This window comes from Phalacrocorax carbo, chromosome 14, assembly GCF_963921805.1.
Source record: "Phalacrocorax carbo chromosome 14, bPhaCar2.1, whole genome shotgun sequence".
Lineage (NCBI taxonomy): Eukaryota > Metazoa > Chordata > Aves > Suliformes > Phalacrocoracidae > Phalacrocorax > Phalacrocorax carbo.
In genome coordinates, this window is record NC_087526.1 from 3,202,986 (window position 1) to 3,214,456 (window position 11,471).

Here is an 11,471-nt window from a genome sequence, read left to right on the forward strand (position 1 = left end):
CAACGGCGGCCTGCTGCGTACCCCGAGTCGGTCCGACCCGCCCGCCCCGAGGGCGGTGTTTGCGCTACATGCGTACTTTACGTACCGTCTCTCCGCCGCCGCCTCCTTCCGTACTCCAACTGCGTGGGCCGGCGCCCCCGCGTACACACTTCGCTCCGCAAAGTCCCTGCCCGGCCGGGTCCCGCGCTACGCAAATCGCGTACGCCCAGACCACCCACCTGTGGCAACGCTACAACTGCCCTCCCCTCCTCGCAGCCGCTGAGGCCCGGGAGCCTACTGGGGAAGGCCGCCAGGTTAGTCCCGCATCCCGCCGCGCACCGGCCGCTTCCCTCTCCTCCTCCGCGCAGCCCCGGGCCTGAGGGGAGAGGCGGTGCTGCCACCTCGCGTGGATCCGAACACGAGTGGGGCCGGGGGCCATTGTGTCCGGCCGCGCGTGAGTGCCCCGGTTGGCAGCCGGTAGCCCCGGGGAGCGGGGGGACGGGCGGAGGGGTGAAGCGGGCCTCTGCCTCGCGCTCGCAGGGACGTGTGGCCCGGGGCCGCGCTCCATGTGCTGCCGCTCCTGAGGACAAGCGTGAAGGGGTCGGACGCCTCGCCTCGCCTCACCACCTCGCCTCGGCGCAGGGGACGCCTGCCCTGAGGTACCTCCGCCAACCCCGCGGACCCCTCGCCTCACACCAGCGGCGGTCCGCAGCCACCGGTACCTTTCCGACACCGGGTTCCTGAGGAGACGCCGAGCGGCAGCGGACGATCGAGCGGCGGTTTGTGAGTAGCGGCGTAAAAGGAGGCGCGAGGTTGCTGCAGCGTCTCCATTGCCAGCTGCCACGGTGGTCCTGCTCACACCAGTGAGGAGGACCTCGGCCGCGGAGCGACAAGCGGCAGCCGAAACTCGGTTCAGTACTTCGGGCCTCTGAAGAACCGGGATTGAAGGCAACTTTTAACTGTCTCTGTGGTGTTGTAAAGAAGCGCGAAGGGGACCCAGGTGTGTGTGTTGGTGTTTACAAGCGGTACAGGATAGGTAAAAAGAAGATGTCGGGTCGTCGTGTCGCTGCGGCGTGTGATAGACGGCAGCTACCACGGGGCATGGGTAGCATGGCATCGCCGCTCCTTGACCCGCGTCCACTTCGGCTGCCGTTTCTCGAGGCTGACGTGAGTAGGGCTTTTGGGAGGGTTGGTGGCGCACGCTCGGGGCAGGCTCTCGGCCTGCTGAGCAACCGCGCGGGCTGGCTGCGTGCGGTGCCTGTGACCGCGCAGCCCGAGCGGCGGAGACCCCTCGGGGAGGCTGCGGCCGCTCGGTACCTCACGGACCCCCCCTCACCCCGTGTCCCCCGGGGTCGTGGCCGAAGCGGGATGCTCCGTTTCGGAGCTTTCCAGCCGGGACACAAAGGAGGCCGGGCCCTCCCGCCGTGAGGATCCGGCCCCGAGGCTGGCGGCGGAGGCCTCCAGCTCGGCGGAGGGGGTGCGGGACCCCCGGGGCCGCCCCTCCCCGCTCCGCCTCCCCCCCCCCTTCCCGGCCCGGCCCGGCGGGGGGCCTCCCCCGGTGCGTCACCCGTCACGTGACCCAGCGGGCCCCGCCGCCCGACTCGCGGTCACGTGATGCTGCCGTTCTCTTCCCTTTCAAGAGTCGCCTCCAATCGATCTGCGGGCGCTCGATGCAGCAGCCTTCGCGGAGGAGCATTCTGCGGTCCCGGCCGCCGCCGCCGCCTCCTCCCCTGCCGCCGCCGCCGATCGATGCGCTCAGGGCTCCGGTCGCCATTTTAGGGGGAGAGCGAGGGAGGCAGAAGGAAGGGTCGGTAGGTACCGGGGCCGCGCCGCGCCCCCCCCGCTGCCGGCCCGGCCCGGGCCTCGCCCCCACGGCCCCCGCCCGAAGCCGCCCGCACCCACGTCCCGGCCTCCGGAGCCCGCCCTCCGTGCCCGCCTGCTCCGGCTAAGCACCGCCCGCCTTCATTCAGCCCCTCGCCCCCTCCCCGCCCGGGCACCGGCCGCGGGTCTCGCCGCCCGGCGCCGGGAGGAGTCTGCGGGGAGGATGCGGGCCCGGCGTGGGAGGGCGGGAGCGGGGTGAGGGCGGCGGGGCGTTTGAGTTCCCTGCACGTTTCGCGGTGCCCGGCTCCGCCGGGGCTGGCGCGGCTGGGCGAGAGGCACCGGCAGAACCGCTCTGCCAGCTAATGCCGCATCGTCGCTGCCCTCCCCGCCGCACCTCCGCACGGCTCGTGTGCTCTTCAGTGCCGAGATTTTCGTTTCTACAGCAAACAAGTGCAACAGGTTTTTCCTTTTTTGTTTTTTTTTTTTTGTCTTTCTATGTCTCTGGATCATACCTAAGATACAGCAGGATTTTGTGTCCGCACTGAAATTCAGCATTATGTGCTTTATTTAAAGGTTGTGCCTGTTTTCATGCAACTCTCTTGTATGTGATTTTTCTCCTTTCTTTTTATTTCAGGCCCCTCCGAGGCATTCCTTGCTCACAATGTATAGAACGAAAGTCAGTTTGAAAGACCGCCAGCAACTTTATAAACTGATAATTAGTCAGCTGCTATATGATGGATACATAAATATTGCCAATGGCCTGATAAATGAGATAAAACCACAGTCAGTCTGTGCACCGTCTGAACAACTGCTGCACCTAATTAAGTTAGGTAAGATGGAATAAAAAGCAAATGTAAGAGTCCAGTTTCTAAATCCCTAGCGCAAGTCCTTGTGAACGAAGAGGTTAGTTGTACTGGAAAGTCATCCCTTATGCAAAGGTTACGTCTTGTAAGAGCATAACATTTTCATGTATTTAGATACGGCCTTTGTCTCAGTGATTCTTTTTGAAGGGCATTCTGGTTCGATGCTCCATTCTTTAGTATGCATCAAAAGCAAAACAGGTCACTGAGTGTTGTCAAAATCTGTGTGTTTGAACTTCTTGTCACACGTAAGAATACCTGGCCAGGGTCCTGGGTGACTGGCAACCTTCTAAAAATATGCTCCACTAAACGGGATCACTGAGTCCACAGACCTAATAGAAAACTGACCCGTGCAGTTCTCTGCCAACTTGAGAAATATTTTCTATATGATCTTCCTGGCCGTGTTGGAAAGGGAGCAAGCCCTTCCATGGGCAGTCTTCACTAACTTTTATATGTCAATCTCAAGAAAATAAACATCACAGTTTAGGGTCTCGGCAAAGATATCACCTGTTCTCTCTGTATCTTTCTCTCTGAAAGTATATCTGTGACGTGGTATGTAGTCAAAAGACTCGAGCTGCTGTTGAAACAAGCTGACTAAGATACTGGAAGAGGTCTAGCCATAACATCATGTCTTCTCTGTATTGTAACTGAACTGGTTTTGCTGCCTGAACTAGTTGAGTTCCAAGAGTATAAATATGTGAAGCCTGGTACCTGTTTGAAATAAGAATGCCAGACTTGCCATTTGTAGATGAAAGCAACAAAAACTCTTCTGTTGATCAGTTGATGATCGCAGGTGGGCACATAGCTGAAGATTATCGTGTCTGCCCTGTTACTGCTTCCAGTGCTGAACTGTCTTTATTCTGTAGATGCGTCCTGGAAATAAAAAAATAAAAAGTCTGTAGAGTGGGTGTGAAGAGGAGTAAAAATTTTCATTTACAATGCTGGGATAGTTGTGGGGAGGGTGGAGGTTTTTTTCTTCAATGCAATAAAACAGAAAGGAAAAGATTTGGTAAATGCTTCAATTTTTTTACTTCAAATTTCGTGTAATAATGTTGGGGCTTGTTTCTCCCTCTGTAAAGAGCAGAGTAGAGGCCTGTCGATGGCTTCAGTAACTGGTTATCAGCACTTACCATCCTACGGTATTTGCTGGTTATATTTCCACGGATAATGTTAAGAGCTGTATTCTGCTCTGGCATAGCCAAAGTACTTCTTATTTCTCACGAGAAGTACTGCTGTGTAACTACCTCTGCTAGCTTAGCTGTGTTTAGCAAGAGCTGTCTCTCTTGAAACCTGTCTTGTAGCCGCTGCAGAAGTCTGTAGCGTAGATCTGGCCACAGCCTAGCTGTCTAAGGAGAAAGTTAACCTGGTTTAAGTGCATCAACTTCTCTCTTTTCAGGAATGGAGAACGATGACAGTGCTGTTCAATATGCAATTGGACGGTCAGATACGGTAGCTCCAGGCACAGGAATTGACTTGGAATTTGATGCAGATGTACAGACCATGTCTCCTGAGGCTTCCGAATATGAGACTTGTTATGTCACATCTCATAAAGGACCATGTCGCGTAGCGACGTATAGCAGAGACGGACAGTTAATAGCTACAGGATCTGCTGATGCCTCAATAAAAATTCTTGATACAGAGAGAATGTTGGCCAAAAGTGCTATGCCTATTGAGGTAAAATATGACTTGAATCGTAACCGCTTTGTGAATTCTTGAGGTGCTGTCTGTGTCATGCCGTGTCTGTGCCTTGTGGCTGGCTCAGTGGGTTGGACTAAGTATCTGTCTCGCCGTATTTCGTACTGCAACAGCGGCTCATAAAGTACCCTTGAAGAAAAGGAAGAAGAAATAGGGCAAGTATACCTGCGTAACTTCTGGCAGCAGTCTAGAGAATTGAGCCAGAAATTGCTTCTGATAGTTGCTGATAATTGCTGTATTCTGTGAACAGAGTTAATTTTTGAACCCACTTCTGGCTTCTACAGCCTCCAGTGGCTGTGTGTTTCAGAACTGTTTCACAGAATACGTATTTCCTTCAAATTTTCTCTGATGCAGTTATCAGGGAGCAATTTAGAAGTGGGGGGTTTGCACACCAAATTCTCAGCAGTATCCTGTGTGAGTGAAAATTGCAGTTTTTACCCAGTTGGTACGGCTTCCCTTAACTCTTACAGCAATACAGTATTTTGATTTGGACTGTTTATGAAGGTGGTATGTTTTCTTGCACCAGTTCTCTGCTACTGCAACTAGTTTGTCCTTGAGCAAGTCAGCTGACCTTTGTAAAGACAGAGGGGTTTTTTCTGATAACATAAAATGGGCCTTCAAATAGTTACAGTGATAGTGATTACATGCCTCGTCGCGTCAGAAAGGTAGCTGTTATTTGGTCACTCTGGCAAGCGTAAAACCTACTTTTTCCTGTCGAAAGCATGTTCTGCTTCCTAACGCTCTAACTTGTTGAATGTTCTTTGTAGGTCATGATGAATGAGACAGCACAGCAAAACATGGAAAATCACCCTGTTATTCGGACTCTGTATGATCATGTGGATGAAGTTACGTGTTTAGCTTTTCATCCAACAGAACAGATCCTAGCATCTGGTTCAAGGGACTACACACTTAAATTGTTTGATTATTCAAAACCTTCTGCCAAAAGAGCCTTCAAATATATCCAGGTTAGATACGATACCAGTTCAGAGCAACCAAAGCTTGAATGTAAAAGTACTGAGGTATCAGTGAGCTGAATTGTGTCTGAGTTTGTAAGTGGGTAGGTCCAGAGTATGCAGCTGCAAAACTGGCAGGCATCGTGGTAACTACGTGCTAAGAGTTTGTGCGTAACGGATACCTGCGTTCTTTAAATCTAGCGCGTGTCTGCCTTTGTTAATCTAGACCAAATCTAATATGGGTAACTCTGAAGTCAATTATCTTTGTTTCGGAGGAGAGTTTGGGATGATGATGTGGTGGGCTTTGGGGCGCGTGGCCAGCTGACAAAGCCTCCTGTGGCTTTTATGCGATGTCCCAGGAAGGAGCGGGCGCTGCGAGCTGCTCTAGCATAACATCTGTGATACATTTAAAGGTAGCCTGTCATTTTAATCCATAGGAAGCACTTTCTGTTTTGCAAAACCAGAACACATCGTGCTAACTGATAATTTAACTAGTGTTTTAGCGCTCTAATGCCCCCAGAATTGACACTTCCATTTCAGAACTTTTTTTTCTTTCTTACACCAATTATGTATTTTTGATCAAACAGGAAGCAGAGATGTTGCGCTCAATTTCTTTTCACCCTTCTGGAGATTTCATACTTGTTGGCACCCAGCACCCTACTTTACGACTGTACGATATCAATACTTTCCAGTGTTTTGTGTCTTGCAATCCTCAAGATCAGCACACTGATGCTATATGTTCGGTAAATTACAACGCAAGCGCAAACATGTATGTGACGGGAAGCAAGGACGGATGCATCAAACTGTGGGATGGTGTTTCAAATCGCTGTATTACTACTTTTGAGAAGGCACATGATGGAGCTGAAGTCTGTTCTGCTATTTTTTCCAAAAATTCAAAGTATATCTTGTCAAGTGGAAAAGACTCTGTAGCTAAACTGTGGGAGATATCCACCGGTCGCACGCTGGTCAAATACACAGGTACGTGGCAGGTGATCTTCCAGGTACCTTCTTTTTCAGGTGCCGACCCACGGCAGGGGTAGTAGTGTTGTCAGAAGAATAGTTATTCTTAAAAGCAGTGGGAGACTGCTGCTTTGAGGATAAATTGCCCCAAATTTCTGAAAAAGCTTAATGTAGACTAATTCCAGAAGAGAAGCTGTGACTCTCCGATATCAGTCAGTGCAAACCTATTTAGTCTGAGTAGATTTTGGAGACTTTTCTGACATCGTTACTCCATTGCTTTGGAGGGATGTTGTCACTAAACAAAGGGAAAGTAAAAAGGAACACTGCCCTAGGGACTAGGATGTTTGTGCAGAGGGTTTTGTTCTCTAGTGCTTTAGGGTGTTTCAGAAACAGCGATTATTAAAATAGCATTGTGGCTTTTCTTGCTGGTGATCACCTTGATTTTGTGACTTGTCCATTTGTTGCTAGACTAGGGGCACAGTTTAAACTGGAAGGGTCAGGACTAGCACCTAATCCGTTTCTGGCTAGGGTAGGCCACTTCCCTGAGGGGCACCAACCCAGGCAGGGGGAACTGAACCTACTTTGGGGCAGTTGTTTAAGCCATTAGACTCTTGAGCAAACAATGGCTCTATTAAGCCATGGCAATTTTCTGAAAAACAGCTACAGCTGGTCCATTTCTTTTTTTCCTTTTTTTTAAATTTATTTTAAGGATGCAGTTGTGTGCAAGGTAGTCACACGCGGAGCATGCTGGCAATGGTCCTGCTGAGATCAAAGCAGGACCTAAGAAATGGTGAAGGATGTAGACGCTTTGCATACAATAGCAGCTATGTGCCGGAGGAAGCTTTGGGTCAAGCAGTGATGTGCTTAAGCATTAGGAGTCAAGAATAAAAGGAGAGAGGATGCTGGAAGTCTTGTGTATTTGCTTTTGGGATGCGGATGGTCCTTCTTTGTCCTCTTGCTCTATTTTGCTCTCAACCAGCAGGGAGCAGCACCTCCTTGATAAACTCTTGGAAAGCAGCAGGTAGGATGCAGGTGTGCGCGCTGCAAAGTAAATGCCTGTGTATGAAACGCACGTTTTATTTGAAGGAGAGGGAGGGAGGGAGAGTATGGCCAAGGTAGGTCGTACAATGTGCCGTGCGCTACATATGTTAAAAACAAATGTCATTGATAATGAGAATCTGTGTATTCTGCTACCTGTGGTCTTTCCCCTTGGTTACAGCTGCAAGCCTCGTACCAAAAATGTACGGCAGAAGCGCTCTTAAGTGGGTGTGCTCGTGCTGGGTGGTTGGACTTGACTGACACGGCTGGAGTAGTTAATCTTTGTGTCCTCTTAAGAAATTTTAGAATATACCATGTATGTAACTACAAAATAATACTAATTGATTCACCTGCTGTGTGTGGAAGTGGTAGGCTAACCGAGAAAACAAGGCTCCGTCGCAGACCGCAGAACTCGATACTTTGTTAGGTCTTTGGAAACTTCCTAAAACTGATCCTATTTGGGTTAATATTTTGCTGCATCCATTTAGGAGCTGGTCTGAGCGGACGGCAAGTACACAGGACGCAAGCTGTCTTCAACCACACAGAAGACTATGTGCTGCTTCCAGATGAAAGGACCATAAGCCTCTGCTGCTGGGATTCAAGAACTGCTGAACGGAGAAACCTTCTTTCTCTGGGGCACAACAGCATTGTCCGCTGCATTGTCCATTCCCCAACCAATCCTGGCTTCATGACCTGCAGCGACGACTACCGGGCTAGGTTTTGGTACAGAAGGTCAACGACGGACTGAGGACAGCTTTATGAAACAGTGATTATCCAGATTCATTGTATCATCGTGTATTGATTGTACTGCCAACAGATGCCTAGATGAAAGCCGTGCTGTGTCTGGTTTTTAATTCTGTCAAATACGGCAGAAAATATCAAAATACTGACACTTCAGTTTTGCCCCACGCTAATGTTTTTTTATTAGCGTGTGTGGTGTTAGTTTTCAGAAGTCATCTCTAATTGTACTCCAGGAGTGTGTGGGGAAGAATAAAGTGATCCTTGCAGGAAGGATTAAACTTGTTCTCCTGTCTTTCTAAATCCCACAAAAGATAATGTGACTGTATCTTGCTCAAACTGGGCAGTGTGAGCCAGTTTTGCTCTGCATTGTATCTGTTTAAAGAGTGGATTAGACAAGTAGCAGCAGAGCTTGGCAAATATTTTAATGAAGCCTTAAGCTGCCTTCAGTTCCGATTCATTCTTTGTAAAGCTCTGGTTTGTATCTTTTAGTCTGGGGTTTTTTGGTTTTGGTGGATTTATTTTTCTTTTTAATTGGCCAAGCGAACCTTCCGTTCTGAGCCAGCCTTGTGCCATGAGCATCTGAAACAGGATTTTAAATTGTTCAGATGAATTCAAGAAATGGTGTTCTAGTTCTGGTATTAAAGCTCAGACTTGAAATCTCAGCTTCTGTTGAATTTATCTTACCAAGTGGGACCTCGAAGTAAATTGATAGTTTTTTCAAGGAGTAGCCACGTTGCAACTGTAAAATGCGGCAGTGCTGCAGCATGCGAAAATGAGAATAATTTTGCCGTAGAGACTTCTAGTATCTTGTCAAAGGAATGGTTGTGCATATTAATTTTTGTATATGTACCCCAGAAATGTCACTTTGCCGTTTTTTACTGAGGAATTCTCATTCTGTAAGTCTGTTACACAGCACTTGAATTAACATTCTTTTTTTATTATTATTCAAAAACCCAGACTCACTGTTTCCTCTCCCTGCCCAAGATGCCTCCCCCAGTAGTCCGAGTTTCCCATCCCGTTCAACAGAAGTACAGACCATTAAGAAACTCTGTGCTTAAGCCTTCTGTAAGTTTGAAAGCTCACTACTTATTTTTACAGCTGGTCGCCTGGTTTTGAACGTGTTCGTTGAGGCGCCCTTGTACAGTGCTCGGGGGGCTCCCTCCGGCCAAAAGCGCAGCACTTGCGTCCGTGAGGATTTTCAAATGTGAGATTGTTCTTACCGCTGGACTCAGTTGCCGTTACCGCCGATGAAGTGTCCTGTCAAGGGCTGACGAGGGTACAGGTTTTGTCTGTATTTAAATAAAGATTGCCTTTGGAAAAGTTATTTAATATAGAAAGAAAGAAATGTATTCGTTTTCTGTCTAACAAAGGAGCAATGAATAGGGGAAGGCTCTGTCTTTGGGGACCTCTTAAAAGCTGGATCAGTTACTTGTGTCACACCTGAATCAGGCATAACCACAGACTTGCGGCGTAGAATGGGGGGGTGGGTTTTTTTCCTAAGGTAAATAATTAAATACAGTTTTCCTTTTAAAAGCTACTGTTATGCAAAGTATTTGCTAGGCCAACCATCCCCTTCGCTCCTCTTGTGCCGCCCTTCAAGTTCCTATAACTTTAGAACATAAGGGAGGCACGAGGTCGCGGTTCTGGGGGCTGTTTTGGTGGGGGAAGGAGGAGAGCCAGAGCTTGGTGGGAGGGGAAAGGGAAGCCCTGACACCCCGTTACTGGGGCGCGCCCGGCGGCAGCAGCCCCCCGCTAACGGGGCGGCAGCGGTGATTCGCAGCTCCACGCTTGATCCGGTTCTGTTAAAGAAGCCGTGATTGGTACGTTTGCCGCCGGTGTTCGGACTCTTGATTTTCAAAACGCTGTTTCAGTGTTTTAGGTATTAAACCACCGCTGTGGTTGACAAGTTAGCAGCACGCTGGCTTTCACCTCAAGCGTGCTTAATTCTGTGGTCTTTTAACTTGCACCATAGCATGGAGTTTTATTCTGTCAATGCAAAACCATCTTGAAACTCGTACTTTTCATACTGTGCATCGTCTTGCTCGAGGTGAGAAGCTTGGGGGTTTTCTGCGTAAGAAATAAGGGCTGGAAGAAATGTAACTCATCCTGTTTAAGCAGGTAGCGCGACCCCAGAGTGGAACAGCTGGGCACCGCGCCGGGCCAGGGGTGCTGCGGTAGTTGAAGGTGGCTGGTTGGGGACGAGGCTACACCGGGTGCAGAGCAAGCGCGCGAGGGAGCGCGGCGGCGAAGGGAGCCGTAGCTGCGCTGCGCCGAAGAGGGGTGCGTACGCACATAGTCCCGTTAGGTCTGCGTTTGGTTGAAGGGGATGCATCTTTTCTCTGAGCGAGTCTGCAGGTATCTAAGTAAACATTCTCCATGTGATGAGGCTGCTGCAGGCCGAGGGGCTCCACGCCTAGAAGCTGTACTCGGATCGATTAGGATCCCAGTGCAGCCGCTTGCCCGTCACGAGTTGCGCAGTCCGTACCTCTCCGTAGCTACACCCCAGCGAGCCGCTCGACTCGGAGCAGCGCAGTCGTGCCTGGGACTTATCGCCTCCTCGGGAAAGTCTCCGTCACCTGCCGAAAGGCCCGTCCTATCCATCGGGCACGTAACCTGCTCCCGCCTCTCCTTGGGAGAAGCTGTGGCGGAGACGGGGCAAGGAGGTGCCGCGGGTGACGCCAGGCCGGCGAGCCGTGCCCGCGTGAAAGCCAAGCAGCTTCGGAGACAAGCCGTAATTACGGTTTTGTATCTTCCGGCCTTCAGCCTTCCTTGGCACGCCGCTCCAGGGAAAGCCTGTCCTAAAAGGCCACTTCTGGAATTAGGCTCGTTTGCCACCCCTTGAAACGGATTTCAAACTTTCTGCTTCAGAGGGGGCGTTGGTCTGGGATCAGTATTTCTCGTTCCATGGACGCAAGAGCCCGGCTTTCCACCAGAGCTGTCCTGTGAGACCAAATCCCAGCTAAAACTGAAGCGCAATAAAGGAGAAGTTAAGCGCGGGTCGGGCTAGGAAGCTCTGCGCGGGGCTGCGAGGGACCCTTCGGCCTCGCTGCAGCGCCACTGCTCCGCTCGCTGGGCAGGATATTGCAGGACGGGAGCCGCAGCCCACGCATTTCCTCGCGTGCCTGTTCAAGCCTCGGTGCAGCCAGGAGCCTTTCGCGCCGCGGCCGCCCCCAGGTAGGGATGGTTTACGCGTAAGGTTTTTTTGCAAAGCCCCTTTGCAACAGCAAAAATTTGTATCGGTGCCTTGAAAGTTGAGACGACTTTGAAAGGCGTGAAAAATGTTGGCTTCGAAACCCTGAATTGATCTGACTGGCGGTCTCGCGCCTGCCAAGCGCTGCGCAGCCCCTTGTGGTACGTAGTATTCTTGTATTCATCGCATTTCTAAAAGAGGAAATACAGGAACATGTAGCAAAACGGCAGGGTG

The 11,471-nt window shown here is 50.6% G+C and overlaps 1 protein-coding gene across 4 annotated transcripts; it reads left to right on the forward strand.

Annotated features, from left to right (window-relative positions):
- The first annotated feature begins 80 nt into the window (after positions 1 to 80).
- On the forward strand, positions 81 to 9,371 carry CSTF1 (cleavage stimulation factor subunit 1). Of its 4 annotated transcripts, none has more exons than XM_064465268.1 (8): positions 81 to 293; positions 520 to 1,146; positions 1,620 to 1,790; positions 2,435 to 2,630; positions 4,057 to 4,334; positions 5,123 to 5,320; positions 5,896 to 6,286; positions 7,795 to 9,371. In XM_064465268.1, the coding sequence occupies exons 2-8, from the start codon at positions 1,027 to 1,029 to the stop codon at positions 8,052 to 8,054; spliced, it is 1,614 nt and encodes a 537-aa protein (XP_064321338.1). In that variant the 5' UTR covers positions 81 to 293; positions 520 to 1,026; the 3' UTR covers positions 8,055 to 9,371. The 4 variants fall into 4 exon arrangements, with proteins under 4 accessions (XP_064321338.1, XP_064321339.1, XP_064321340.1 ...); XM_064465269.1 differs by having other exon boundaries at positions 622 to 1,146; XM_064465270.1 differs by lacking the exon at positions 1,620 to 1,790.
- Positions 9,372 to 11,471: the final 2,100 nt, after the last annotated feature.

Coding starts and splice junctions, on each gene's coding strand:
- CSTF1 (XM_064465268.1), top strand. CDS start 1,027: ATGTCGGGTCGTCGTGTCGCTGCGGCGTGTGATAGACGGCAGCTACCA. Junction 1,791..2,434: donor GGAGGCAGAAGGAAGGGTCG/GTAGGTACCGGG, acceptor TTTTTATTTCAG/GCCCCTCCGAGGCATTCCTT. Junction 2,631..4,056: donor GCTGCACCTAATTAAGTTAG/GTAAGATGGAAT, acceptor CTCTCTTTTCAG/GAATGGAGAACGATGACAGT.